Raw genomic sequence first — 25551 nt, 5'->3', positions numbered from 1 at the left:
CTTAATCTTGTTTCTCAAATATGACCACTTCTATATAAAGTTTATTTTACTTTAATCATTTCTCAATCAGCTTCATAGAAGAAAGTTATATGGGTTCTTTTTATTTTGGTTGGGAATCAGATTCTGAAACAAAAGATTTATTCAGTATTGACTATTCTTTATTATTCTTTCTCACCTTTTCCTGCCTCATTTTGAAATTACTGTTGGTTGCTAGGTGGCTGTTTGGACTGACTAGAGAGTACAGGAGGAATTCCATTCTGCGGAAACTAGGCAACGGGAATTTTGTTTGTTTGGTTCTTTATTCACTGGAAAGACACAGAGACGAAAAGGGCACAGAATATAGTTGGACACTGTTGTTATGAAGTGAAAGTTGATGCCTCAGGTTTCAAAAATACAAATATAGACACGCCAGAGGAACGAGCTTTCCTGGGGTGAATGAAAATCTCCTATGTTTAGAATGAGCCCCTTTGAATTTCACTCTTCCCTGAGAGTCTCTGAACAATTTTTGCTTGCTAAGGGGTATACAAGACTTTCCTCATTCATTCTTGTTTGAAGACTCAAATATTTACATTTCTTTTCCATATTAAACCTCCATGATAAATAAGGTATTTCGCTGAAGCCTGTAAAATGAATAGTGCTTTTATCATTCTCATTAACATTTCAAATACTAAGCCTTTGTCGCCTACTTGGACTCTTCACCAAAGAACTACACTACCCAGAAGGCACTGTTTTTCCTTCCGCCTCTACGGAGAGACTGCTTAAGGATGTTGAGCCACAAACTACAGTCACATGACGTTTCCTGTCAAGATGGCGGATAATCTCCCTTCGGATTTTGATGTGATCGTAATAGGGACGGGTATGTGTGGCCCTGGTTTTTCCTAGACAAAATTTAGGAAATAATTCTTGCCTTTTAGTTTCTCTGTCAGCGGCGAGTGTTGGTTGGCGAGAAACAGCGGGGGTCGAGCCTGGGAGAGAGGTCGGAAAGGAAGTGAGGTAGTCTGGAGTCAGCGCGGGACTTGGCAGCTCCAGGGAGGGGCTTGGACCCGCGGTGTTTTGTGCCGTTTGAGTAGGGGTCGATCTGGTCGATGGCGATTGTTGAGGTTGGTTGCTGCGGTGATTCCTGTTAATTTCCTTAGAGGAGGGTGGGTTTGCAGTGTCATGAGAATGGAGGGTTGAGGTTTTATCAATGGAGATGCCATTGGCATAGCATATTTGCTTCCTACCCTCCGTGTTCATTTGAAGGTTATATTCCCCATCGTTTTCTGTCGCCATTTCATATGACTTTACCCATATACTTACATGAGTCTAAGACACGTTGTAGCTCAGATGCAGCTTAATTTGCAGTTTTGTGAGAAGGATGCTCAGTTGTTACCCCTGTGCATTTTTACCTAGGGAAAGGAAATGGACTCTTTTTGTTGTGTTGAGTAGCCTAAGGGCTCCCCACCGCAGGTAGCCATTATTTTTGTATTATGGGGTTTAAAGCATCCTTGTTTATGCTGCAGAAAGGAAGCATATTGTTTTCCTTCACCCATCTACACGTCACAACTAGGTGTGCTCAGAATGAGTGCCAGTGCTCCATCCCGTGTCTGACCTTTGCTTCTCCTTGTTTTTCCATCATTAGTTTTCCAGGTTTTGGGTGGAGCCAGAAATCCTCTTCAGCTTCTAGTTAACTAGTTAATCCTACAACACCTGGCAGCAATTAACATTTCTTAACTGTAAGGGATATACTTTGCATGGGATAAAAGATAGTTGAGTGGATTTTCCTACCGTCTGTAGATTGTGGTAGGCAGCAGAAGCTTTGGAGAATGGGATTCTGTCCATTGTGTTAATGAATTCAGTTTGCTCTGTTCCCCAAAAGTAAAAATAGCCATATTTCCAGGTTTACAGTAAAAACAAAAGCAACTCTTTTTCAAATGCTTATCATTTTCTAATCAATGGGCAAAGCACTTCAAAAAATTCCAAAAGTAACTTTGCGAGAATGTTATTCTCTTCAGTACACAGAAGAGGAGAAGCAGCCTTTAAGTCTAACTTGGCAAAGTCACAAAGCCAGTGCTATTCAAGAAATGGAATCACTTGATTTTTACTCTCAAAATTGTACTATGTTAGCAGAAATAACGGAGAAAACAATCTAGAGCATGCAATGGGAGAGGCAGACACTCAGCCTTTCAGTTTCCACACTGTTGAATATAAGGAGAGTAAATCAAATAGCCTTTAAAGGCCTTATCTGAGCACAGATTCTCAGAACAGTGGGGCCGTGTTTATTCCCAAACTGAAGAGAACTACTGCTGTAGCTAACCTGGTGGTAGCTGCAATGAACAGATGTTGGATGCGAGCTTGAAAGACACAGTAGACCATTCATTCACTTTTGCAGTCTGCTCTAAAACATCCATTTTGGAGGAAGGTGTGTTTTAAAATTATACTTGAATGAATTCTATTTGATTTGGGTGATGTGTGTTAACTTTTATTAAATGTTTTAATTCTTTTACATACATTAAAAGTGGAAACATTTGGTGAAGGTCATTTTTCAAATAAAAAGATTTTGACGTTTTCAATCATTACTTTTAATTGAACTGATTTTTAAAGCGTTTTGATTTCTCTCTCTAATATTTTGCTGAAGTAGGCTTTAAATGTGTTGGCTTTATTAAATTAATATGTAGATAAATTATAGGAAAGGCAGTGTTTAATAATTCAGTTCTCTTAACAAAAGCAGAATGAAGCATGTCATTATCAGAAACAAGTAAAGAACTAGACTGAGTTGTAGCTCCCTTTTAGAAGTTTCTAGGTAAAATGGCACCAAGAAGACAATTGCTTCATCAAAAAGAATCATCCAAAATCCATCCACCTTAAATAATTTGTATTTTTACTTTTTGCGTGATGTGGTTTAAAGCTTTCCTTTAAGGTCATATTTTCAAGATATGCGAAAATAATACCAGAATACCCAAAGACAGAAAATTAAGATGAGGAGAAAGATAAAATAGACCCAAGAAGGAAAACCAATTGGAATCTCAATGGGGAGGGAAAAAAGGACAGAACTAGATGATTAGAATGTGATCCTTGGCTTGGGGTACACTATTGTCATTTCAGAATAGTTTGGCATTTAATAGTAATTTTAGCAGTAAGTTTGTGGGGTGTGGAAAAGTTATCATTGGGTGCAGGTTAAACATTATCCCAGTAACAAATTGTCACTGGAAGTGACTTTTCTGGTAACTTGTATGATCTCCAGCAAAGCCAAAAAGTCACAAGTATGGAAGGAATCTAAGATATAAAGGTTACATGATAATGTTGATATATGCCATCCATAGGAGCATACTTTAGCTCCTCACTTGGAAAATATCCTTATTTTAGAAGGAATTCTAGCATGCTTAGAATGTAGTATAACCACATCATTTGGAAGCAGAGACTGTTATCGCCCTTACGAAATATGTTTGGCTGGTGCTATTAGGTATACAGCTGACTGAAAATTCGTAGCTCTATAAGAAAGGGGTGGCATAATGGCTTGACTTTTTTTATTGTAAATGCACAATCAACCACTCAATTTTCACGAGACTCAACTCCTATCAAGAACCTACTCCCTTGGTGCTTGTATTATTTACTGCGTTGCCATTTCTTAGAAACTTTTTGGACATCCTCAGAGTTATAGTTCTACAGTTTTTCCTATAATCATGGAAAATTTTCATACCGGGGATTCTTTATGCTTTCAGAACACCATGTAGGAATTCAGTCTTCATGCTATTCCTTCTTAAGTACACTGCCTTATCTTTGCCAAAAGTACCTCTTCTAAGAGACTCCGTAGCTTATTTAATTTCTTAGTTTTTTTGAAGCACTTTTCTCTTTTCCTCCCTCCTTCCCTCTCTCCTTCCCTGCAGTCTTGTGCTGCCCTTTTAGCCAGGGCTTTTGCACTGGAAGTACTCTACTGAGCCCCAGCCCCACTCAGCTCATTTTTAAGGCCGTTTTTAAAAGCTGTGTAGCTAAAGTTTCTCTAAGGTGAAGATTTACCATTGTGTGTATGTACATGGCCCTGTGTTCTCTGTAGCCTCTTAAAGAGGTTGAATTTGTGTTCTATATATTGTACTGATGAAAACATTTTTTTAAAGGTAAGTTGCTTTTTTTTTCAGGAATTTTAGCTGATTTTTTAGGAATGTTCATGTAGATAGCACAGTCCTATTCTTGATGTTTCAGAATGCATCATTGAGGTAGTTAACTTTGACTGGCAGCTCATTCAAGGATTTTAATGTTTCTGATAGCAGTAGTGTACTATTTCTAAACCTTAGTGAATAATAATGCTGCAGGAAGTGGTGTAAAAAATGATATTTGTCAAACAGTACTTACACTCAGCACAAGTGATTTCTCACATTTACATACCATTTAATATTCTTCTTAGGATGTCTGTGTGTGCTTCTGTTATCATAGTGTGCATATATTCCTTCCCTAATTTCTCCAAATATCCTTATCCCTGTCGTTGAGAATGTTTTTGTATGTGTCTGTGTGATTTATTTTACATCCCAACTATAGTTTTTCCTCCCTCATCTCCTCCCAGTCTCTCCCCCTGCCTCCCCCCTACACCCCCTAATCCACCCCTCTTCTGTTTCTGTTCAGGAAAAGGCCATGGTTATCAGCCAAATATAGCATATCAAATTGCAGTAAGACTAAGGACCTTCCCATGTATTAAGGTTGGGCAAGGCAACCCAGTGTGAGGAATGCAGTCCCAAATGTCAGCAAAAGAGTGAAAGCCTCTGCTTCTGCTGTTAGGAGCTCCACAAGAAGACCAAGCTATAGCTGTAACATATATGCAGAGGTCTAGATGAGTCCTATGCAGGCTCACTGGTTGTCGTTTTTTTCTCTGTGAGCCCAGGTTAATTGATTCTGTGGTTTTTCTTTTGGTATCCTTGACCCCTGTAACTCCTACAATCCCCACCCCTGTTTTCCTTAGGATTCCCTGAACTCTGGCTGATGTTTGGCTGTTAGTCTCTCTGCATCTGTTTCTATCAGTTGCCTCTTTGATGACAATTGAGGTAGGCACCAAAAGTGACTTTGCTTTTTTAATTGCAAGTTGTTGCTACTTTCCTGTAGTTCATGAAATGATGCTAGCCCTTAAATGAGAAGAGTATATAATAAAAGATAAATGTATTCTCTTTATACACACAATTTTTTTATTGATTTTATTGAGCTCTGCATTTTTCTCTGCTCCCCTCCCTGCTTCTCTCCTCCCCTTCAACCCTCTCCCATGGTCCACATGCTCCCAATTTACTAAGGAGATCTTGTCTTTTTCTACTTCCCATGTAGGCTAAATCCGTGTATGTCTCTCTTAGTGTCCTCATTGTTGTCTAGGTTTTCTGGGATTGTGATTTGTGGCCTGGTTTTCTTTGCTTTATGTTTAAAAACCATGTATGAGTGAGTACATATGATAACCTCACTCAATATGATGTTTTCTAGCTCCATCCATTTGCCTGCAAATTTCAAGATGCCGTCATTCTTTTCTGCTGTGTAGTACTCCATTGTGTAAATGTACCACATTTTTCTTATCCATTCTTTGGTCGAGGGGCATCTAGGTTGTTTCCAGGTTCTGGCTACAATAAACAATGCTGCTATGAACATAGTTGAGCACATGCCCTTGTGACACAATTGAGCATCCTTTGGGTATATACCCAAAAGTGGTATTGCTGTGTCTTGATTTTCTGAGAAATTGCCATACTGATATCCAAAGGGGCTGTAGCAACTTGCACTCCCAGCAATGCAGGAGTGTTCCCTTTACCCCACAACCTCTCCAGCGTAAGTTGTCATCAATGTTTTTGATCTTGGCCATTCTTATAGGTTTAAGATGGAATCTCAGAGTTATTTTAATTTGCATTTCTCCGGTGACTAAGGATGTTGAACATTTTCTTAAGTGTCTTTCAGCCATTTTAGATTCCTCTGTTGAGAGTTCTCTATTTAGGTCTGTATGCCATTTTTTTTAATTGGATTATTTGTTCTTTTGATGAACAATTTCTTGAGTTCTTTGTGTATTCGGAGATCAGACCTCTATTTGACATGAGGTTGGTGAAGATCTTTTCCCATTTTGCAGGCTATCGTTTTGTCTTGTTGACTATGTCCTTTGCTTTACAGAAGAAGCTTTTCAGTTTCAGGAGGTCCCATTTACTAATTGTTTCTCTCAGTGTCTGTGTTGCTGGGGTTATATATAGGAAGTGGTCTCCTGTGCCAATGTGTTCAAGATACACACAAAACAAAACATTAAGCATCTTAATAGTAAATAAAATTGAAAGTAGTCTTAGAAAGACCCTTTAGACCGTCTATATATTTTGTTCACTTTTACATTCATATGTCTCATTTGTGCAGTATAATGAGGGGATTGGTAATGGCTCTAATGGCTGTGGAATCAGCTAAATTTAATTGGAATCCCAAATGTCCTTCTTGTGTCACCTTAGGCACATTCCTTAATCCTTCTTAAGTTTAACCATATTTCTAAATGGCGTGAGTTCCACCAAGCCGTGTTAAGTATTGAAGAAATAGTTCTGATAAAATGTTTACAAAATGTAACTAATTTATGGTTCAAAAAGCCATACTGTGGTGCTTTTATTATCATTACTGTTTGGCCTTGAATGAGTTCAAGGAAGAGCTCATGAATTTCACAGTGTCCTGGATAGATGCTATTGTAAAGTTTATTAGCTTCCTCTTCCCATTGGCTATTTACTTGGTTGGAAAGATAATTATTTATATATTGCTGCTTTTTAAAAAAATCAGATTTCTTATCTGGTAGTTTACAGATATTCCTTCTTTTCTTGAATTTGGTTCACCAGTTTGCATTGTTTTGACGAGATCTATCAATTCATTTTAGTTGGGAGCATAATGTGAAGTGCTTTTCCACTGCTTAGAAATGCTGTAGAAGGTAAAGAAAGCCTATAGATCTAGCAGTTTTGTGAACTATTTTGTACTTCTCTGTGCTTTATCTTTTCTAAGGAAAATCATGTCTTAATACCTAACAAAGTACGGGGGAGTTATTTAATTCTGAGGCCTCTCTGAGCTGCCTTCCTTCTCTGTGCATCATAACGTTGAACCAGTCCCTCAGAGAGAGCCGCATCTGTTACCAGAGTTCCCTGGGCAGCTCCATTGTCATCTCCCAGGCCGCTTGTCATTCTCTCATTTTCTCCAGTGTTCTCATGATGTTTGCAATAACTCAGGCTACAGCAATTAAAATCAAATGTGGTTGCTCAACCTCGCATGCTCATGTTTAACATAAAATCCCAATGCACAGAAACAATTATAATTCCATATAATTGACCTGTTACTCATACTAAATCATCTGCCATTCAGTTTCAGTGTGAACTGAAAAGTTAGGCCGTGCCTGTTATGTGTGTAAATCCTAAAAGTTGCTGTCTGTTCCCACTGTATAATCCATAGTATAGAATGATTTGGAGTTTGGGATTTAGTTGTGACTAGTAAAATTGGGATACTTTTCTAAAGATTTGCTTTTTGTTTTTCTAATAATTTAAAGGGTAGTATATAAAGAAAATAATTTGCCATAGATAGTGATTTACTGGAGCATGATTATATGAGTTAGCATGTTTTTATATTGAGGCAGATAGTGAAAACAAACAAACAAAAGACAACAAAAATCCCCAAACAAACAAAAAACCAAACCCCTCAAACAGGTTACAGATAGTTGAGGAGACAGGCAACTTGTCTAGCACAGTGCCTAATTGATTCATCTCATACTGGATGGTACCAAGAGCTTAGGCTGGTTTGATTTTCTAGTATCTACTTTTGCATCTCACAAGTGTTTTTTATTACTATCTTATCTACACCAGTTTAATATAATGTTTGCTTTCTTACTGTTACTCTCTCTGGGGTAAATATTATCTCACTTCAAGTAAGTGTAAAACCATAGATTTAGCCAACTTTGACCCAGATTGGATAAGTTACACAAGTCTTTGTCAACTGAAGTTAAGATCTTGAATTGAGCTTGTTGAATTTTTCCAAGTGAAAAAGAGCATCATATACTCTGAAGATTAGATCGCTGTGCTCTAGGTGTGTGGGTGGCAGGTTTTTTTTTTTTTTTCTGATGCCAACAGTAGCTTCATTTCTGGTCCTTAATTATTGACAACACTATGACATTGGGTCAGTTTGCAAACCTTTACATGAAGGCAAACAGGATGACCTAGTTAGGTTTGTCCCTGAAATCAAAACAAAGCAAGACAAATGAAATAATTAGATACTAAATCAGTGGGATCAGACACTTTAGTCATGTTTTAAGTATCAATTTGTTTCAGTTAAATTTCATTCATTCCAAGATATGTAATTGCATAATTATGATGTGAGTATGAGAATGATTCAGTATTCATCTTCTTTCAGCGTTGGCATTCATGTCTTATTTTTCATTACTGTCAAATGGTTTTGCGACCATTGCAGCAAAAGGTAAAACTTGGTGTTCTTGGAAGAGAAGAGCAATGAATGATGCATGCAGGGAGACACTGGCTCTCTGGGTTTCTTTTACTAAGAAAAAAAGAACAAATTTATTTTACAGTTTGGTATATTTAAAGGGCAGAACTCGGTTACTGGGAGTGTCAGGGCTTATCTAGAACTTTAGAGGTCATAAGGGCTGAGAGTTAGTGAATAGATTTCTCCAAAAAGGCCCACCTGAAGGCATTTTTCTTCTGGATATCAGATTGTCCTATAGTTGTTTGCAGAGACTTGTGCATACCCATAAGGAGGATTGTGTGATTGCCCTTGAATTTAGGTTTGCCCTTGATGAAAGCTGTGCAGGCCATCTGTATAGTAACAAACTTGATGCACAAATAATATTACTTGTTAGAATTTGCATTTTATGATAAATAAGGTTGATTATTTATGTAATTTGGCCACCTACATTTCCTTTTTTTGAATTACCATAACATATTAATGAGGTAATTACTTTTCTTATAAATATGTACTAATTCATTCATTAACATTTTAACTTTTATCATATGTATTAAATTACTATTGTTATTTTGATCAGCATATCCTTGTATAACTCATGTTTTTTAGCATGCCTATCACTTTAAACTTTTACTATCTCTTTATTATTCATATATTTGAAATCGTTTTGAATTATTACTAAATACTTAATGTGGTATATTCATTATGAAGTACCATAGAGCTTACTCTTTTTAATGACCAAACTCTTTCTATTCTTTTTAACTTCTTTCCCCAGTTTCTGTTATATCATAGTTCTCTTAACTTCTGTAATATTAAGTTTTGTGGATTCCGTAAAGATCAGATGGTATTTGTGTTTCAGTGTTGTTTCAATTCACATACCATGTTATTGCAAACGACAATATTTTATTCTTGTAAATTTATTTTATGTGTGAGTATTTTGCTTATCTGTATGTATGTGCACCATATGCTCAAGGAGATCAGGGAGGGCACTGAATCCTCTAGAACTGGAGTAATGGACTGCTGTGAATTGCCATGTAATTGCTGGGAATTAATATGGGTTCTGTGGAAGAACAAGTGATCTTAACCATTGAGCCATCTCTCCAGCCCCCGATTTCATTCTTCACAAGCGAGACATTCTAGTTTCCATCTCTTGGGTGTTGTGAATAGTATTGCAGTTGAATGTTCTTGTCAGGTGGATGGTAGCAATAGTACTGCAATTGGATGTACTTGAGGTGGATGGTGGTGCAAACCTTTAATCCCAGCACTTGGGAGGCAGAGGCAGGTGGATGAGGTCTCTATAGTGAATTCCAGGACAGCCAGGGCTACACAGAGAAACCCTGTTCTGATAAACCAAAACAAACAAACAAACAAACACATAAATAAGTATACTTGTGTCTTTGACATGATGATTGATTTCCTTTTGGTATATACCCAGTAATGGGAAGGCTAGAAATAGTCGTTCTAATTTTAGTGTCTTGAAAAACCTTTATACTTTTTTTTTGCAATGACTATACAGATTTAAATTCTTACTAACAGTGTATAGTATTTTTATCTATATTCTCCTTGTCAGTTTTTTTGTCTTATTGGTGATTGGAATAAAGTTATAACTCATTCTTTTTAATTTGCATTTCCTCTTGAGAAGATTCTCATGTATGAGCTGCCTGTTTGTCTTAAGATATATCTAATCTGTTTTTAGCCACTTTTAAAATTGGTTTATTTATTTTTGCTGTGAAGTTCAATTCCTTGTGTATGCTGTACATTAACATAACTGTTAAGTGTATACTTTGCAAATATTTTCTCCTGTCCTATTAGTTGTGTTTGTATGCCTTTAGTAATTTTTTCCCCAGTGATGACCATTGATCCCATGCCTTCATAAATGCTATGCAAACACTCTCAAAGTTTGATTGTGTCTTTTGTTGTGTATAAGTTGATAGGATCCCGTTTTTCAGTTTCTGGTTTTGTTGTTAGCACAGTTGGGGTCATTTCCGAAACATTCTTTACCCAACCAGTCAACTCTTGTGAGTGTTTTCCATGCTTGCTTTTGCAAGACTCACAGATTTGAGTCTTTCAGGTGTCTTTAACTCGCCTTGGGTTGATAGCAGTAAGTAGTGAGAGATGAAGGGTTTGATTTTACTCTTTTGCACACTGATCCTGTTTGCCCAGCAGAACGTACTGAGAAGACTGCCCTTTCCCTGCTGTGTGCTCTTGGTGCACTTGTCACACAAATCAGTTAGCTCTAAATGTAGAAGGCAGTTTCACTTTTGTTCCATTTGGTTCTCTAGTTTTGTTTTTGCTAACATCATGCTGTTTTTAGCAAATTATTGTTAGTTATCGAATGGTTTGTAATTTTAAAGTCAGGTAGAACTTTGTTTTATTTATTTATTTATTTATTTATTGCTTTATTAGGTTTTGGATATTTGAGGTCTTTCATGATTGTGTTTCAAATCCTGTGAAAAATACTGATATTTTGATAGTGATTGCAGTGAATCTGTAGAGAGCTTTGTGTAGTATTTAATAAGGTTATATTTCTTCTAATCTATAAATATAAACATGTGATATCTATCTTTTCTGCTGGCTTTCTCTCTCCCCCCCTCTGTAACTCTGACTGGACTAAAACTCACTTTGTAGATCAGGCTGGGCCTTCAACACAGGGAGGTCTGCCTGTCTCTGTTCCTGCCTCCCAAGTGTGAGAATTAAAATTGTTTGCTAACACCCATCATCTTTCCGTGCCCTCTTTTTGATAACATCAGCAGTTTCTTTTGCTGTTTATTTTGTGATTTTCATAGCGCTCTTTCACCTCTTTTTCATTTGCTCTTTAGGGAGATTGACATTTTGTTTGTGTGTGTTCTTATTGTCTATTCATTTCTAAGTGGGCCTTCTAGTTTTATGGTGATGTTTTATGTGGAAATGTATAAATTTTACATTTCTTTATTCCTTGGTGTGTTATTTTTATAGGTATTGTAACTAGAATTGTTCCAAGTTCTTTTTCAGATAATTCACTATTAGTGTCTAGAAATACCAAGTGATACTTGTTTGCTATTTCTGTGTCTCAAGTTTTGTTGAGTTGTTCCTTGGTGAGTGACGACGACTTTATAGTTTTCTATGTAAAGGAAATTGTCATCAAGGACAGTTTGATTTTCTTTCATTTTGAACTTAGATGCCTTTTGTCTTTTTCTTGCTCCTTTGCCTGGTTACCACTTACAGTACAGCCCTTTGTTGAACAAAACTGGTGAAAGTAAGAATCCTGGTCTAGTTCTAAGTCTTGGGAGAGCTTATAATGTGCTAAGTTATGTTCCTTCTGTATGTACTAATTTGCTTGGTAGTTTTCTTCATGAAGGGTTTTTGAATTCTCTCCAGTGTGCTTTCTGTATTTGTTTAAATAATTGCCCTTTTGTTGTTTGTCATATTAATGTGGTTAATCATGTTTAGTGATTTACATATGTTTAGCTGTCTTTGCTTGTAGAGTTCAGTCTTACTATGTCCCTGAATTTGGCTTCATAGTAATTTTGTATCTGTGTTCTTTAGGGATATTGGCATTTTATTGTCATATTCGATTTCTAAGTTTGCCTTTCATTTTTATGATGATGTCCTATGTGGAGATATATAAATCTTACATTTCTAGTTTACCAAATCTTCTTATGTGGTTTCTGGCCTTTTCCAATATGCAAAGAAAACCTTTCCTACTTTCAAACAGTAGGTAAATAATATTTCGATTTATTATTCTTAAAAATGTAGTATAAAAATTGTTAATGCAGAAAAGCTAATTTTAATTATACAAAATTTTATCATTTCATGTTTTTTATGTTTTAAATAATTAGTTATTTGCAATGATAGCAATAAAAACTGGAATTTGCATTTTCTAGACAAGCATAGGCGGTAGTTAGGTTGGTGTGGTGGTTTAAACTTCTAATCCTAGTGCTTGGTTAGCTGAGGCAAGAGGATTACCATGAGTTCAGTGCCATGATAGGCTCTAAGGTGAGACCTTTTCTTAGAAAAAAAAATGAAATTGCCTTTAGGTTACATATATGTGGTATATGTAAAACATGGGTTTTTTGTTTAGATTTGACCTTTGAATTCAGTTATTTTATATATATATATATATATATATATATATATATATATATGTTCCCAAATCTGGAAAAAAAAAGTCATCCCAGAACTTAAACACTGCTTTTCTCTAAGCACTTTGGATAAGGGGTGCTCAAACAGTTAGCCTTGAAAATATACATACGGGGGGTTGGAGGGAGGAAAGGGAAGGAAGAAGTTTTGTAATTATAATTTCAAAAAAAGAAAATGGGTTTCATGGTAAAATTTCAGATAAAAGGGAATGTGATTTTATAACAATCTTTGAATGGGCACTCAAATGCATTTATCATCTATCATAGACTCAGTTTTATTATGGAAAATTATGAAAATGATGCAGTATAAAATACATCCCCAGGTATCAAATTTCTACTCTTACCATTACTAATTACTCATAGCCACTTCTGTATTCTCTACTTTCTCTTATTTCACCATCCAACTCCAGATTAGATTTTCTCTATAAGTACAGTTTCAAAGTGTATCTGAACCATGAAAGCTCTCCTTACAAGCACAGTACTGTCATCCTATACACTTTCATCATCAGGTTTTTTCATTCATTTTCTTTGCTTGTGTACCATTTCTAGCTTGGTTTTCATTTCTGAAATAAGTTGTGGAAAACTTCCTTCTTAAGTGCTTTCAGTCTGTTTTAGGATTTCTGTTGTGTTAAAACACCAGTACCAAAGCAACTTGGTGGGGAAAGGACTGCTTTCTACTTATAACAACTCACAGATCACAGTCCGTCACTGAGGCAAGTCAGGACCAGAACTCAAGGCAGGAACTGATGTAGAGACCCTCGAAGAGTGCTGCTTACTGGCTTACTCATCCTGCCTTGTTCAGCCTAAATTCTTAAACAACACTGGGCCAGCTGCCTAAGAATCACCCATACTGTGCTGGGTAGGCCTTTCCACATCAGTCATTTGTCAAGAAAATGCCCCACAGACTTGCCTATAGGGCACTCTATGGAAGCATTTTCTCATTTGAGTTCCTTCTACCCAGGTGAGTCTAGTTTGTGTAAAGTTGATAAAAACAAAAAACACCCAGGAAACAAGCCTTCAAATATTCCTACTCTCAATTCACTTGCATTTGAACTTCTCTTATTTTGATTTTTATGACAGATTTGTGATGATTTTCTTAAATTCTCTTAGCTTATTTTAGCACATCTAGGTTAAAATTTCCATTTAACTTGTGAGGTTGCTTTTGACATGTTTTTTGACTGTTTGGACTGCTGTTTTGCTGTAATTTATTTTTCTTAATGTGCCTTAAGTGGAATTCATCCAAAGTTTTTTATTTTTTTTTAATTTTATTTAGGTGAAATGACCTTTTTGTGTTTTTAATAAGGAGAATAGGCCAGTGTAGCTTTTCGAACATTACTGTTCCAGATCTTTCTCTTCTGTTTTTATTAAGTGAACAAGCATTTACTGGGATCTGAGATCTAGTGACTGTTCCTCAGCCAGGTTTTCTCTCCTGTTCGTTGTCCCATATGTTTATCAGTTTTGATGAATTTGGAAGATGTTCATACTAGCCACTTCTTTCTTTTAATCTAGTGTTTTTTATTCACTGGTAAATTCCTACATGCATATGGTGTATTTTATCATACTCCCTATGTCCCTCTACAATTCCTCTCTGGTTACCTTCACCCCATACACACACACACACACACACACACACACACACACACACACGGTGTATTTTTTATCATACTCCCCATGTCTCTCTACAATTCCTCTCTGGTTACCTCCACCCCGTACACACACACACACACACACACACACACACACACACACGATGTATTTTTTTATCATACTCCCCACGTCTCTCTACAATTCCTCTCTGGTTACCTCCTCCCCATACAAACATACACGGTGTATTTTTTTTATCATATTCCCCACATCTTTCTACAATTCCTCTCTAGTTACCCTCACTCCATACACACACACACACCCTCACCCCATTCTAGGCCAAATTTACAATGCCCAGGCATAAGTTTTCTTCTATGGGGTGGGCCTTAAAGTAAATCAGGTAGTGGTTGGCTATCTCCAGTAACATTCATACCACTGTTGGCACCTGTTGCAAACCTTCTCATACCTGTCATTATTGTAGCTCATAGAGTTCATAGCTTTGTAAGAGTGTTGACATCTTTTCTCTCCCAACAGACTGCATAGCACCTTCTGGTACTATGAAAAATAGCCATCAAGGAACAGTGTCAGTGTGATTTCTCTGAGTCCTATATGAAAATGTCTTGTATCTTCAGTAATAAGGTCTTAACACCAAATTCTATTAGCAAATCAAGAGCAGTTGACAATAGCCTGCATGGCTTTGAGGGGTGGTCTCTAGGACCAACAACTTGAAGGAGGTATTCTATGCCTAATATTGGACTCTTGATTTGACAATGTATGGCTTCTGGGAGTAACATTTTCCACATGGCTTTTCAAACTTCTTAGTGTTTGTTTTACTTTCCCTTACCCCCTCTCATCTCACTCTCCACTTATACCATGGCCCCTAGCATACAATGCAGAAGAATTTGATTTGCCAGTTTCTCAGGATTCTAACCCCCTCCTGTACACCATTTCTTTTGACTCATCCACATTAAGACCTAGTATCTTCTGCTTTTTTCCCACATTCTCAGAATATTCTGCCAACCTTCTAGCCAGTAATAAGACAATTAGGGGTGTTCTAGCTCTCAAGGTAATGATACATTTGCTTTACCCTCATTTTCGTCTGTCTGTTGGCTGTTTGAATTGACCTACTCTTATTTTGAGATTTTTTTTTAATATTTATTTATTTATTATGTATACAATGTTCTGTCTGTGTGTATGCCTGCAGGCCAGAAGAGGGCACCAGACCTCATTACAGATGGTTGTGAGCCATCACGTGGTTGCTGGGAATTGAACTCAGGACCTTTGGAAGAGCATGCAATGCTCTTAACCACTGAGCCATCCCTCCAGCCCTTATTTTGAGATTTATGATAGTGTACAGCCAGGTTTTGTTGTAGATGTTGTCCCCTAGGAATTGATAGTTTGAGGGTCTTCAGGGAGTTTCACCAACTCTTCTGCTCCTGTGCATCTCCAAGAATCTAATTTTATTTTTCATTTCAAATCATTTGTTTAAGAATGTTGAGCAATTTACCATTACCAATCATGTTTTTTTTAAGACTGAAATTAATCTTTGCATCATTTATATGCTAAGCCTTTCATTTTATCTAATAAGAATACTTAATGGGTAAGGAAGCTGGATTGCAGAGAGGAAATAGCACTATCTTAACCAATGTCAAAGCTATTAAATAGAAACCTGAAAAGAACAAGATAGTTCTGATGCTTGGTTCAGCACTCCGAGTCCTGGCGATGTTCTCCTAGGACCTTACATTATATGAAACTTGCATTGCTACTTTAATAGGTGGCAGATTTTTCCAAAAATTTATACATATAAATACAAAATTTTACAAAGAAGATACCCACTAGATTTTAAACATCATTTCAAAAAATGTTGTTCGATATTATGTAAGTAATTAATGTGAGTCGTATTTTCTCTGTTTTTGTGATTCTCTAGGTTGTTTCCCTGGCACTCTACTGTTTTAATTTAAAGTATCCACTAAAAATAGTCTGAATTTGAAACTTAAATTAGGACTAAACAAAATGACATGAGCCTTGGTTGAAACTGAGTTTCTGCTTAATTTCATGTCATCTCTTTTGAGTGTCTATAACCTCTGTAGTATGTAGTCTTACCTTTGCATTGCCTTCTAATCATTGCTGTACCTAATGTTGCTTCTGTTTTGTTTATGACCATGCAGGTGTCTACATAGTGTTGTTTAAGTGGGAAAGTAAAAGCCATGGCTCACTAAAAGCTTGTTGTAGTCACAAGTTTCTTCTTGCCAGTCATTCTGTTTCTTTTCTTAAAAAAAAAAAGAACTTGTTCTTCATAAAAGCAGTCACAGTAAATTTTCTAGTTCAATGTAATTTTCTTTCCATTCTGGTCTTCACTAGTTATAAATAACACATGAAATGACTTTCAAGGTAGAAAGCAGGAATCCATTTTGAAATGTTCCATAAAATAAAGAATGATTTATAGTTTCATATGATTTGGGCTGAAAGCACTCGGGCTTTGCCGAGTCATCAAAGTCCTGTCAGGGGAATCTATTATTTATTGTTTGAGTCACTAGGAGTGGTGTAAGTCCTTTATTTATGCTTATCTTATATAAGTGTAGTGTTAGGAAAAATCAGTCACTCACAAAATATACCTTAAAGAATATATCATGAAGAACTAACTTAAATATTATAGTTATAAATGATGAAGTTCAGCATCGATGATATGGATTACAGATGATTTTTAACAGCAAACGATTAATTTTCTCTTTCTTTTAAGATATTTAAGATAATATTCTTTAAAATATTCATTTCATCTTTTTGTGGCCCTAGCGTTAATATTATGTCTTCATCTGATTATTAAACATCTTTATCTTAACAGGTCTTAAAAATTGCAGAAAGATAGGACTGTTCATGATAGTGTGTGATCATATTGCAATCCATAAGCTCCTCCTATATATTTTTAGCTGACAATTTTGTAGTGGAATGTCAACTGAGAATGTCTGATGGCCAATACTCCAAATTCTCCATTATAACTTAAGAAAAGTCATTTTCTTACCTTATACTTATCTGTGTTTAGTAATTGTTCAGTCAAATTGTTCTTATATGAGAATTATACATATTTCCTATAACTGAATGGCATGGCAGATTCTTTGCTAAATATTTAAATTATATCAGATGCTTTAGAAGCTTCTGTAGAATACATAAAAAGATTTACTTTTCTGAATAAAACTAACTTACACAATAACTAAAAACCAATCTACAAGTGCCATATATTATACATATTTAATTTTTTAAATTTTATATATGTACCATATTTATATAATTCTGTTTTCCTTCATTCTTTCTAAACTCAGAATTTTTTTACTTTAATTATTCTTGCTACATATGATATGTGTTTATGTGTGTGTGTATAAGCAAATTAAGATAAAAATGCAACTTGCTGAAACAATTTAGTGTTGTTCTAATGTATATATTTTTTAGGACTGACCTTTTGGTATCATATAATCTGTCAGGGACTCATCCCTAGGGAAGACTGATTTTCTCCTTTTCAGTGGTCATTCACTAACTGTAGCTCTTATCTAGGAGTGGCCCTTGAGAGATTCCCCAAATCTACTTCAGGATGTCAACTTGTCAATTAGTGTTTCATTGTACAAGTATTCTGTAAAAGACCATATTGTTGAAATTTTGGGGGTACAATTTTCATATCCTATATAGTTTTCTTACAGCACACATCTTACCCCAGCCCCAGTCCTCTGGCTCTAAGAATTGTCCTGACACTTCTTCAGTATTTCCTGAGTTTTAGATATAAGTGATTGCTGCAGAAGCATCAGTTGAGGGTGAAAATCCCAGTAATTTGTTTTCTGCATTTTGGGCAGTTGTGATTTTCTGTAATTGTCTCTATCTGCTGCTAAAAGAATCTTCTTTGTGTGGGATGGGTGGGTGAGAGTTACACTTATACGTGGCTATAAAGATAAGTATTTAGAATGTGGTTGTAAAGTATACTGGCTTAGGAAGTGACAGTAGTAGGTTCTCCTCTAAGTTTCATGCCTTCCCTAGTCATAGGTAGTTGGCTAGGTTTACAGTACTGGGTATCAAGTCCCTCCTGTTCAGTATGACTTAATTCTAATTAGACAGCCATTGGTTATGCACAAAATAAAAGTACCAATATTGTATCTTTAGGGATAACTTGCTATGCTGATCTTTGTTCTGGTTCATAAGTATCACAGCTGACAGGGAATACTGATTGGTTTTCATTTTTGGCAGGTTGCATAGTACTTTACAGTACTATGAGAGATGATCCTTAGGGAGAAGGCTTTCAAAGTAAAATCTAGCTTGATCCTTCCAAGCCCTGTGACCAAAGTGTGTGCTGTCTACAGTAGTAGGGACTTTTAGGAGGCAACCAGTGGTAATGACAATTACGTATATTGTTTTTTGGGGGGTCTCTTATATGCCTCTGACTTACAGCTTGAAAGGAGGTTTATTGTGTTTGGTACTGTTATACTTTCCCCTTCCCCCCTCCCAGCTAAAGTCTACCCTACTTTCTCCATTTCCCACCCTGTAGTACTTGTGTGCTACTCTTTCCCTCTCTTTTTTAAGAGCTCCTTTTCTTCCTTATCCCTACGTCCCCTTTTATTTTCATGGTTTCAGTATTACTCCAAGCTAAGATTCTGAACTAGGAACCACAAATGAGAGAACATGTCATCATATGTCTTTCTGAGTGCAGGTTATTTCACTCAGTATAGCTTTTCTTAATTCATTCATTTATCTGCAAATTTCATGATTTTATTTTTCTTTGCACCATTGTGTGTTTGTACCACATTTTCATTATTCACTCATCAGTTTGAAGACATTTAAGTTGCTCACAGTTCTACATAGAGGATTCATGATATAAATTCCTTTTTAGATAAAAAGCTTTCTTTAGTGTATATGAATATACTGAAGGCCCAGAAAAGTATGAGTATCATTACCATTTTGGAAAATATTTGCCTGAAGTAGTTTCAGATGTATATCATTAACTCAGGTATTATGAATTTTCTTTATCATTGCAGGGACAAGGTTGTACTAGTGTAAGTAGAAATAAGACACAGAAGACACTTGAGCATTAGTCCCTAAAGTTCTAGGAAGTAGCCTGATAAAAATATATTTTTAACTACTCATACTGTGTACTAGTTAGTGTTCTCTAGAGAAATAGAATTATTGGAATGAGATTTGTTAGAATGATTTGCAGGTAGGTAGTCTAACCACGGCTGTCTCACAACTGATGATGGGAAGGCCAAAAATTCAGTAGCTGTTCAGTTCGTGAGACTGGATGTCTCAGTAGTCCCAGTATGGTGGTAGAGTCCTGCGGGGCTTCAGGAGAGAAGCCGATCTTCAATCCATCTGCTGAGAATCCTGTAACAGTAGGTCTAATACCACTGAAGGAATGCCTCAGTATAGTATGGATGAACTTGCCAGCCAGAATGAGGGCAAGCAGACAAAAAGCAAAAGCTTCCTTGTTCTGTGCCATTTTATATAGGCTGCCACCAGACGGTGTGCTCTAGATTAAGGGTGGTCTTCCCATCTCAAGTGAACCAGCTGGGGGAAAAATACATCACAGGCATGACCCGCTGCTCAGTTTTACTTGATTCTATATGTATGTTGTCAAGTTGGTAATTGAGATTGCCAATCACTTATGGCAAAGATCATGTTATACAACTTTCCACATCTTTCCTCCTCTCTTCCTTTCTGTTCCCTTAAGTTCAGATATGTCAAGCAGAAGTGTTAACTTTCAAGCCACTTAAAGCAAGTTCTAAATCTATATAGACAAAACTAAGAATCCCATGTCTTGAGTAATTTTTGTTTTACTGATTATTCATTGTTTATTTGTTTAGTTTGTTTGGGTTTTCTTTTTTCAGATTCAAGAGAGAAAAACATGAAGTTGGGTGGATTGGAAGATGGGAAAAAATCTTGGAAGAGGTGTGGAAAGTCTATGAATATCATCATAATATTTTTATGAAAGTTTTTAAATAAAAATAAATTAATGAATACCACACCCATTTACCATTGATTTATCTTTAAAGAGGTAACAACTCAAAAAAATCTTTAAAATTCATTTTCCAAGCAGTCTGTGTAGTAAGAGACTACTTGTTTGTTCCCAGCTGCTCAGCCTGGAAATAATCACATAGAAACTGTATTAATTAAATCACTTCTTGGCCTATTAGCTCTAGCTTCTTATTGACTAGCTATTACATCTTAAATTAACCCATTTCTATTATTTTATACTTTACCACGAGGGTCATGGTTTACCAGCAAGGTTCTGGCATGTCTGTCTCCGGTGGGGCTACATGATGTCTTGCTACTCTGCCTTCTTTCTTCTAGCATTCAGTTTAGTTTCCTCGCCTAGCTCTACTCTGCCCTATCACAGAGCAATACAGCTTCTTTATTCATTAACCAATAAAAGCAACACATATACAGAAGAACTTCCCACACCATTTCCCTTTTTCTGTTTAAATAAAAAGGAAAGTTTTAACATTAACATAATAAAATTACATATAACAAAATTATCTATTCTTCAATTCTATCAAAGACCCCAGAAGAATATAGTATTACCTAAGTTAACAGGAAGTACATCATAGGCAACTTCCAGAACTCTAGAAATGGCAGAGATATCTCGCTGCCTGGACAGTCACCCAAAGTTCTTCTGTATCATTGGAGCGTCCATCTTCAGCCTACAGGCCCATAGTGTTCAGCAGACTTTTCCATGAAGCAGGAAGTTTCAAAGATAGTTCCACCTATATTTGCAGTTTATTAGTTACTTTGTTCTGTGTCCTGCAGAATGTCTGGCAGACTCTTTCATGAATGAGGAACCCCAAAAGACTTTAGGCAAGTTCAGCAGTCATTTCTCTGTGGGTCCTGCATAACATCACGCAGTCCACACAAGAACAGTTTCTTGCCTGAATGCCTAGCAAACTCCATAAGAAGCTTCTTTGATACCCATCTTCCTCTTGAAGTAATTGGTGCTGCCAGGAGAAGATGTGTCTCATTGTCATGAGTCCTAAGTTATTAAAACATTTTAAATGCCATATTCTGAAGGTCTCTGAAAGATTTGAAGAATACCTATCTAAATGAAATAAATCTTTCTATATCTAGAAAACCTAACTAACGTGACTACAAATTTGACTATTATAGATGATTATCTATTAGCATGTATTTAATTATACATTACATTTTTAAATGAGCTGCACCAACACAATACTTTAATCAAGAGCAAAAATATAAATATGACAAAATTGACTTTCAGTTTGTATCAATACACCAAGATCCATACCAATGCAAAGTATTTATATCTATAGCGTATCCCCCTTGAAATGTAAACAAACATTTATAAACAATCATTTAGGGAATTTGGGTGCAGTTCTCTTCAAACTGCTTCTTGCTTTTTGTTGGGTAAAGTAATTTTTGGGGGGATTTCACTGAGACCTTTCAGGGTATCTTGGTGTCCATCAAACCACATTAGTCTGGAAAAATTCTACAGGTTCTCACCCTCCATGGAAGAACCTCTTTTCTAAAGCAACAAATCCTTAGACACAAATTCTGAAGACATGATACCTTTAAAATACCTATACTGGTTTAGTTTAGCAGCCCATACAGTGAAATGTATCTTTGTACTTAGCTTCTTTACAGTCAAAAAATTTAACAAAAACAGAATAATATACAGAATCCATTCTGTATATTCCATCTTTACGTGGTTTATTTGTCTTACTCTATTACTTTTTCTAGAATTTTAATATTTATAATCTATGAGTGTCTGTACTCTTTTATATTATATTTACTGTCTCTTTACTCTTTTTCTCCTCTCTATGAAGCCTATGTTCTTCTTTTAAACACACTATGTCTCGTTTAGAGGTCTTTTATGTCTGAATCTGTTTTATTGTGTATCTGAAACCCTTTTCTGTCCAGGAGCAATTCTAGATTGTGTTACTAGGACTAAGGCTGCTTTGCCCTTTGACTCCATCCAATCCACATGGCAGAGCTCTGTTCACTGCCTCTACAAGCCTTGAACACTGCCCCAGTTAAGGTATACAGTGTGTCTATGTTGTACCATTAAGCAGTTTGTAATACACTGCTCACAAGCCCTATTTAAATGCTTGACCTCCTGAAAAAAGTTTGTGCTGTCAGCATGAACCAGGAAGCTGCCATTTTGAAACCGTGCTTTTTTTTTTCTAACACTGAATCAGGAAAATGTCTCTTAAAGGAGCCACTACATTAAGCCGTGTTTAACTCTGTTTTTCATGTCTAGAATTCCTTTCCAAGCTTTCTCAGGTTGTATGTGGATTTAGCTAGCACACATTTGGAGTGCCAGTTTGTTGTAGGAGGTCACTTGTTCGTTCCCAGCTGCCAGGAACTATATTATTTGCAATACCGTTTGGCCAGTAGCTCAAACGTATTGCTAGCTAGCCCTTACATCTAGAATTAACCCATTTCCATTATTTTATATTTTACCATGAGGCTTGTGGCCTACTGGCAAGGTTCCAGCGGCTTGTGTCTTTCTCGCCTGGTGTCTTCCTACTCTGTCGCCTTTCTCCCAGCACTTAGTTTAGTTTCCTCGCCCAGCTCTACTCTGCCCTATCACAGGCCAAAACAGCTTCTTTATTCATTAACCAATAAAAGCAACACATAAAGAAGGACTTCTCACACCAAGTCTGCATCCTGACACTATAGTGCCAATATATATTGTCTTCACATTTGGAAGAATGGAGTGAAGAAGGATCAACAGAATGTTTTTGTCCTTTCTGTTTGAACTCCTGTGAGTTTGAAATAACCCTGAAAAGAATGTTGAACACATCTTTGTTCTTTTTTTAAAAAAAAATTAAATAGAATATTCTCTTTAGATGAATGTATGGCTCAATGATAGAACACTTGCCTGGCATGGAAAAGGGCCTTCTTTATATCCAGTCAGTAAAAGAAAAAAAGGATTCTCCTAATCTTTGAATATTTTTAAGTATTACAGTGACAAAAAGTTTACATTTTGAGATAATTTAATGTGTCTGAGGACAGAATTAATTACATTTATTTATAGTCTCTGTTCAAAAGTTTATTTTTATCTTACTGACATATAAACACTCTCTTGGAAAACAAACCATTCTGGGTCATAAAACCACCCAGCAGCTCCAGGCATAGCTGGCATTCTTTGAATGGGCGAAACTCCTTCACATAGAGGAAGGTTCACTTCTCATTCTTGAGTCTTGGGTATAGGGCTCTGTAAGCAGTATTATGGCCCTGAATGCTGAAAAGTCCATATCTGTAATCTCAACCAGCACCTTAACCACATCAGTGTGCCAGACTGCCTGCTGTCCAGATAGTTAAACTACTTTTCCAAGAATGTAGGTGTGTATAGCTTTAACTCAAAGGTCTTATAGTAAACTAACAAAGTGATACTGGTAGGTGCTGAATACTGCACCTACAATACAATACCATAGACTTTTTCAAAAAACTGTGTGAATTTTGTTTTCCTATGGCACAAAACTATAGTACCTGGCTTCTTATAAGAGCTACAGTCACTGTCTAAATCTTCATTTTGGAATAAGCCTAATGAACAAAAAAGTAGACCCAACTATTCCATATACTTCCAATGCTGATGAAGTGTTCATCCCCTTTGCCATGGTATTAGGTCCTGTTCAACTGCAAAGGCAATGTGTTCTGGAACTATATTCTCAGGCTGCAGACTGCTTCAAAATGAACCCTAAAAATGCTTTTGAAGATTAATAGTGGTAAGCTAGTGATAGCTATTTTAAACCCTCAGAGATCTTATCTTAACTCAAGAAATAGAGGAGAATATTTCCCCATAGCAGGATTGATGTATAAGGTGTGTCATCTCATTTTGTTGCCGTTCTTCCACAGACCCAGTAACGTACATTATTGGGCCATTTTAACAGTGAGCACACTGCACTTGTGGATTTGTGCTCACACGTTTCTTGTAGCTTCCAGTAGAACATTGTGTGATTTGTCCTTGGTCCAACATTAGACGTTAGCCAGGTCTTTGAGGATACAGCAAACCTAAACTTACTCCTTAAAAAGTAAAGGAGAGGAGAGCAACAAAGGTGGGTCCTGAGTAGTTGGGGTGACCTCTTTCACTTAGCATAATGTTTCTGAGAGTCATCTGGTTTGTAGCATAGGTCTCCTAAGACATCTGACTTTTTTCCCTAGGGAGATCTTACAAATGATTAAAACCTATATGTGTTCTAGATAAAAACTCATAAGGATGTGTGAATTTCTGTAATGATTCAGTACCATTTTTCTAAGTGTTAGAAGAGATTTTATTACAAAATTAAAGTTTTTAAGTGGTATTAGGGTTGAACACAGACATATACACATTGTTCAATATTCTAAAAAAACAAAAGAGAGAGAGAATACCAAAAGGGCTGGTGAGGTAGCTGCATGGGTAAGGATGCTTGCTGTTAAGCCTGGCAAACTGAGTTTGATTTTCAGGATCCACAAAGTTGGAAGGAGAGAACTGCCTCCTGCAAGTTGTTCTCTGACCTTCACATATGCATCATGACACATTTCCCCCCACTCCCTATTTTAAAACAAGTAGGCATTTTATTAAATGATTGAGAACAAAGGTTTAATTTGTTACTTTTCCTGTATAAGTTTTTTTTTTTAATGTAAAACCCCCGTTTAATGAAAATTTATTCTCTGCTGTGACTAGGGGCATCTTATTTATTTTTTTTGCTTATTTATTTATTTACTTTAATTCATATGAACATTTTGCCTGTGCATGCTGTCAACCACCTGTATGCCCTGTGCCTGAGAAGGTCAGAAGAGAGCATCAGATCACTTGGAACTGGAGTTCGGCAGTGGTGAGCTGCCATGTGCCTGCCGTGAACTGAACCTGAGTCCTCTGCAAGAGCCAGTGCCCTTAACCACTGAGCTATCTCTTCAGCCCTGGAATCTTTTTAAAAACTAATTCTCACTGAAACATTGAAATCCTTTTCAAATTCCCTGCTCCCTCAAAGAATGACATTCAGACTTCTTAACTGGCTCCAACTACTCGTTTTTCAAAAACTTCTTGTATTGTAGTAAAAATATTTAAAATTATAACTACCCTCTTAACTTTTTTCTTTGCTGTGTCCTTTCCTCAGAAACTATTTATTGACTGGGTAGGACAAAAAATTTAACCTGAGCCACAAATACATTACTAACTATATTCATAGCTTGTTATTTTAATAATTCTAAGCATGAAGATAATGGACCTTTGGCATTTACCATTGGAACAACTTGCCTATTGATTTCACAAACTTGTGGTGATATCTGGATGGAAGTATTATAGAAAATTGCAAATAATAGTTATTTGGGTTTTATGTAGTTTGGATTCAGATCATATTCCACATTGAAAACCATTTTTAGCTTTGTGTTGTCAGCAGAGACTTGACTTCTGACTGTTGATTTCAGGCATAGAAATTACCACATACATATCTTTCTACCCGAAGGAATAGCT

At 36.4% G+C, this 25551-nt stretch overlaps 1 protein-coding gene across 1 annotated transcript in view; it reads left to right on the top strand.

Annotated features, from left to right (window-relative positions):
- Positions 1-807: 807 nt before the first annotated feature.
- Positions 808-25551, top strand: part of LOC121443472 (rab proteins geranylgeranyltransferase component A 1-like) — a 172353-nt gene continuing 147609 nt past the window's right edge. Inside the window, 1 exon segment of the mRNA XM_041645222.1 lies at positions 808-856. Coding sequence (XP_041501156.1) covers positions 808-856 — 49 coding nt within the window.

The sequence above is a fragment of the Microtus oregoni genome, unplaced genomic scaffold (genome assembly GCF_018167655.1).
Source record: "Microtus oregoni isolate MIOR12 unplaced genomic scaffold, Mior012 000107F_ref0000227, whole genome shotgun sequence".
In the NCBI taxonomy this organism is placed as follows: domain Eukaryota; kingdom Metazoa; phylum Chordata; class Mammalia; order Rodentia; family Cricetidae; genus Microtus; species Microtus oregoni.
The sequence above is the reverse complement of the archived record's forward strand: the minus strand, read 5'-3'. Positions and strand labels throughout refer to the sequence as shown.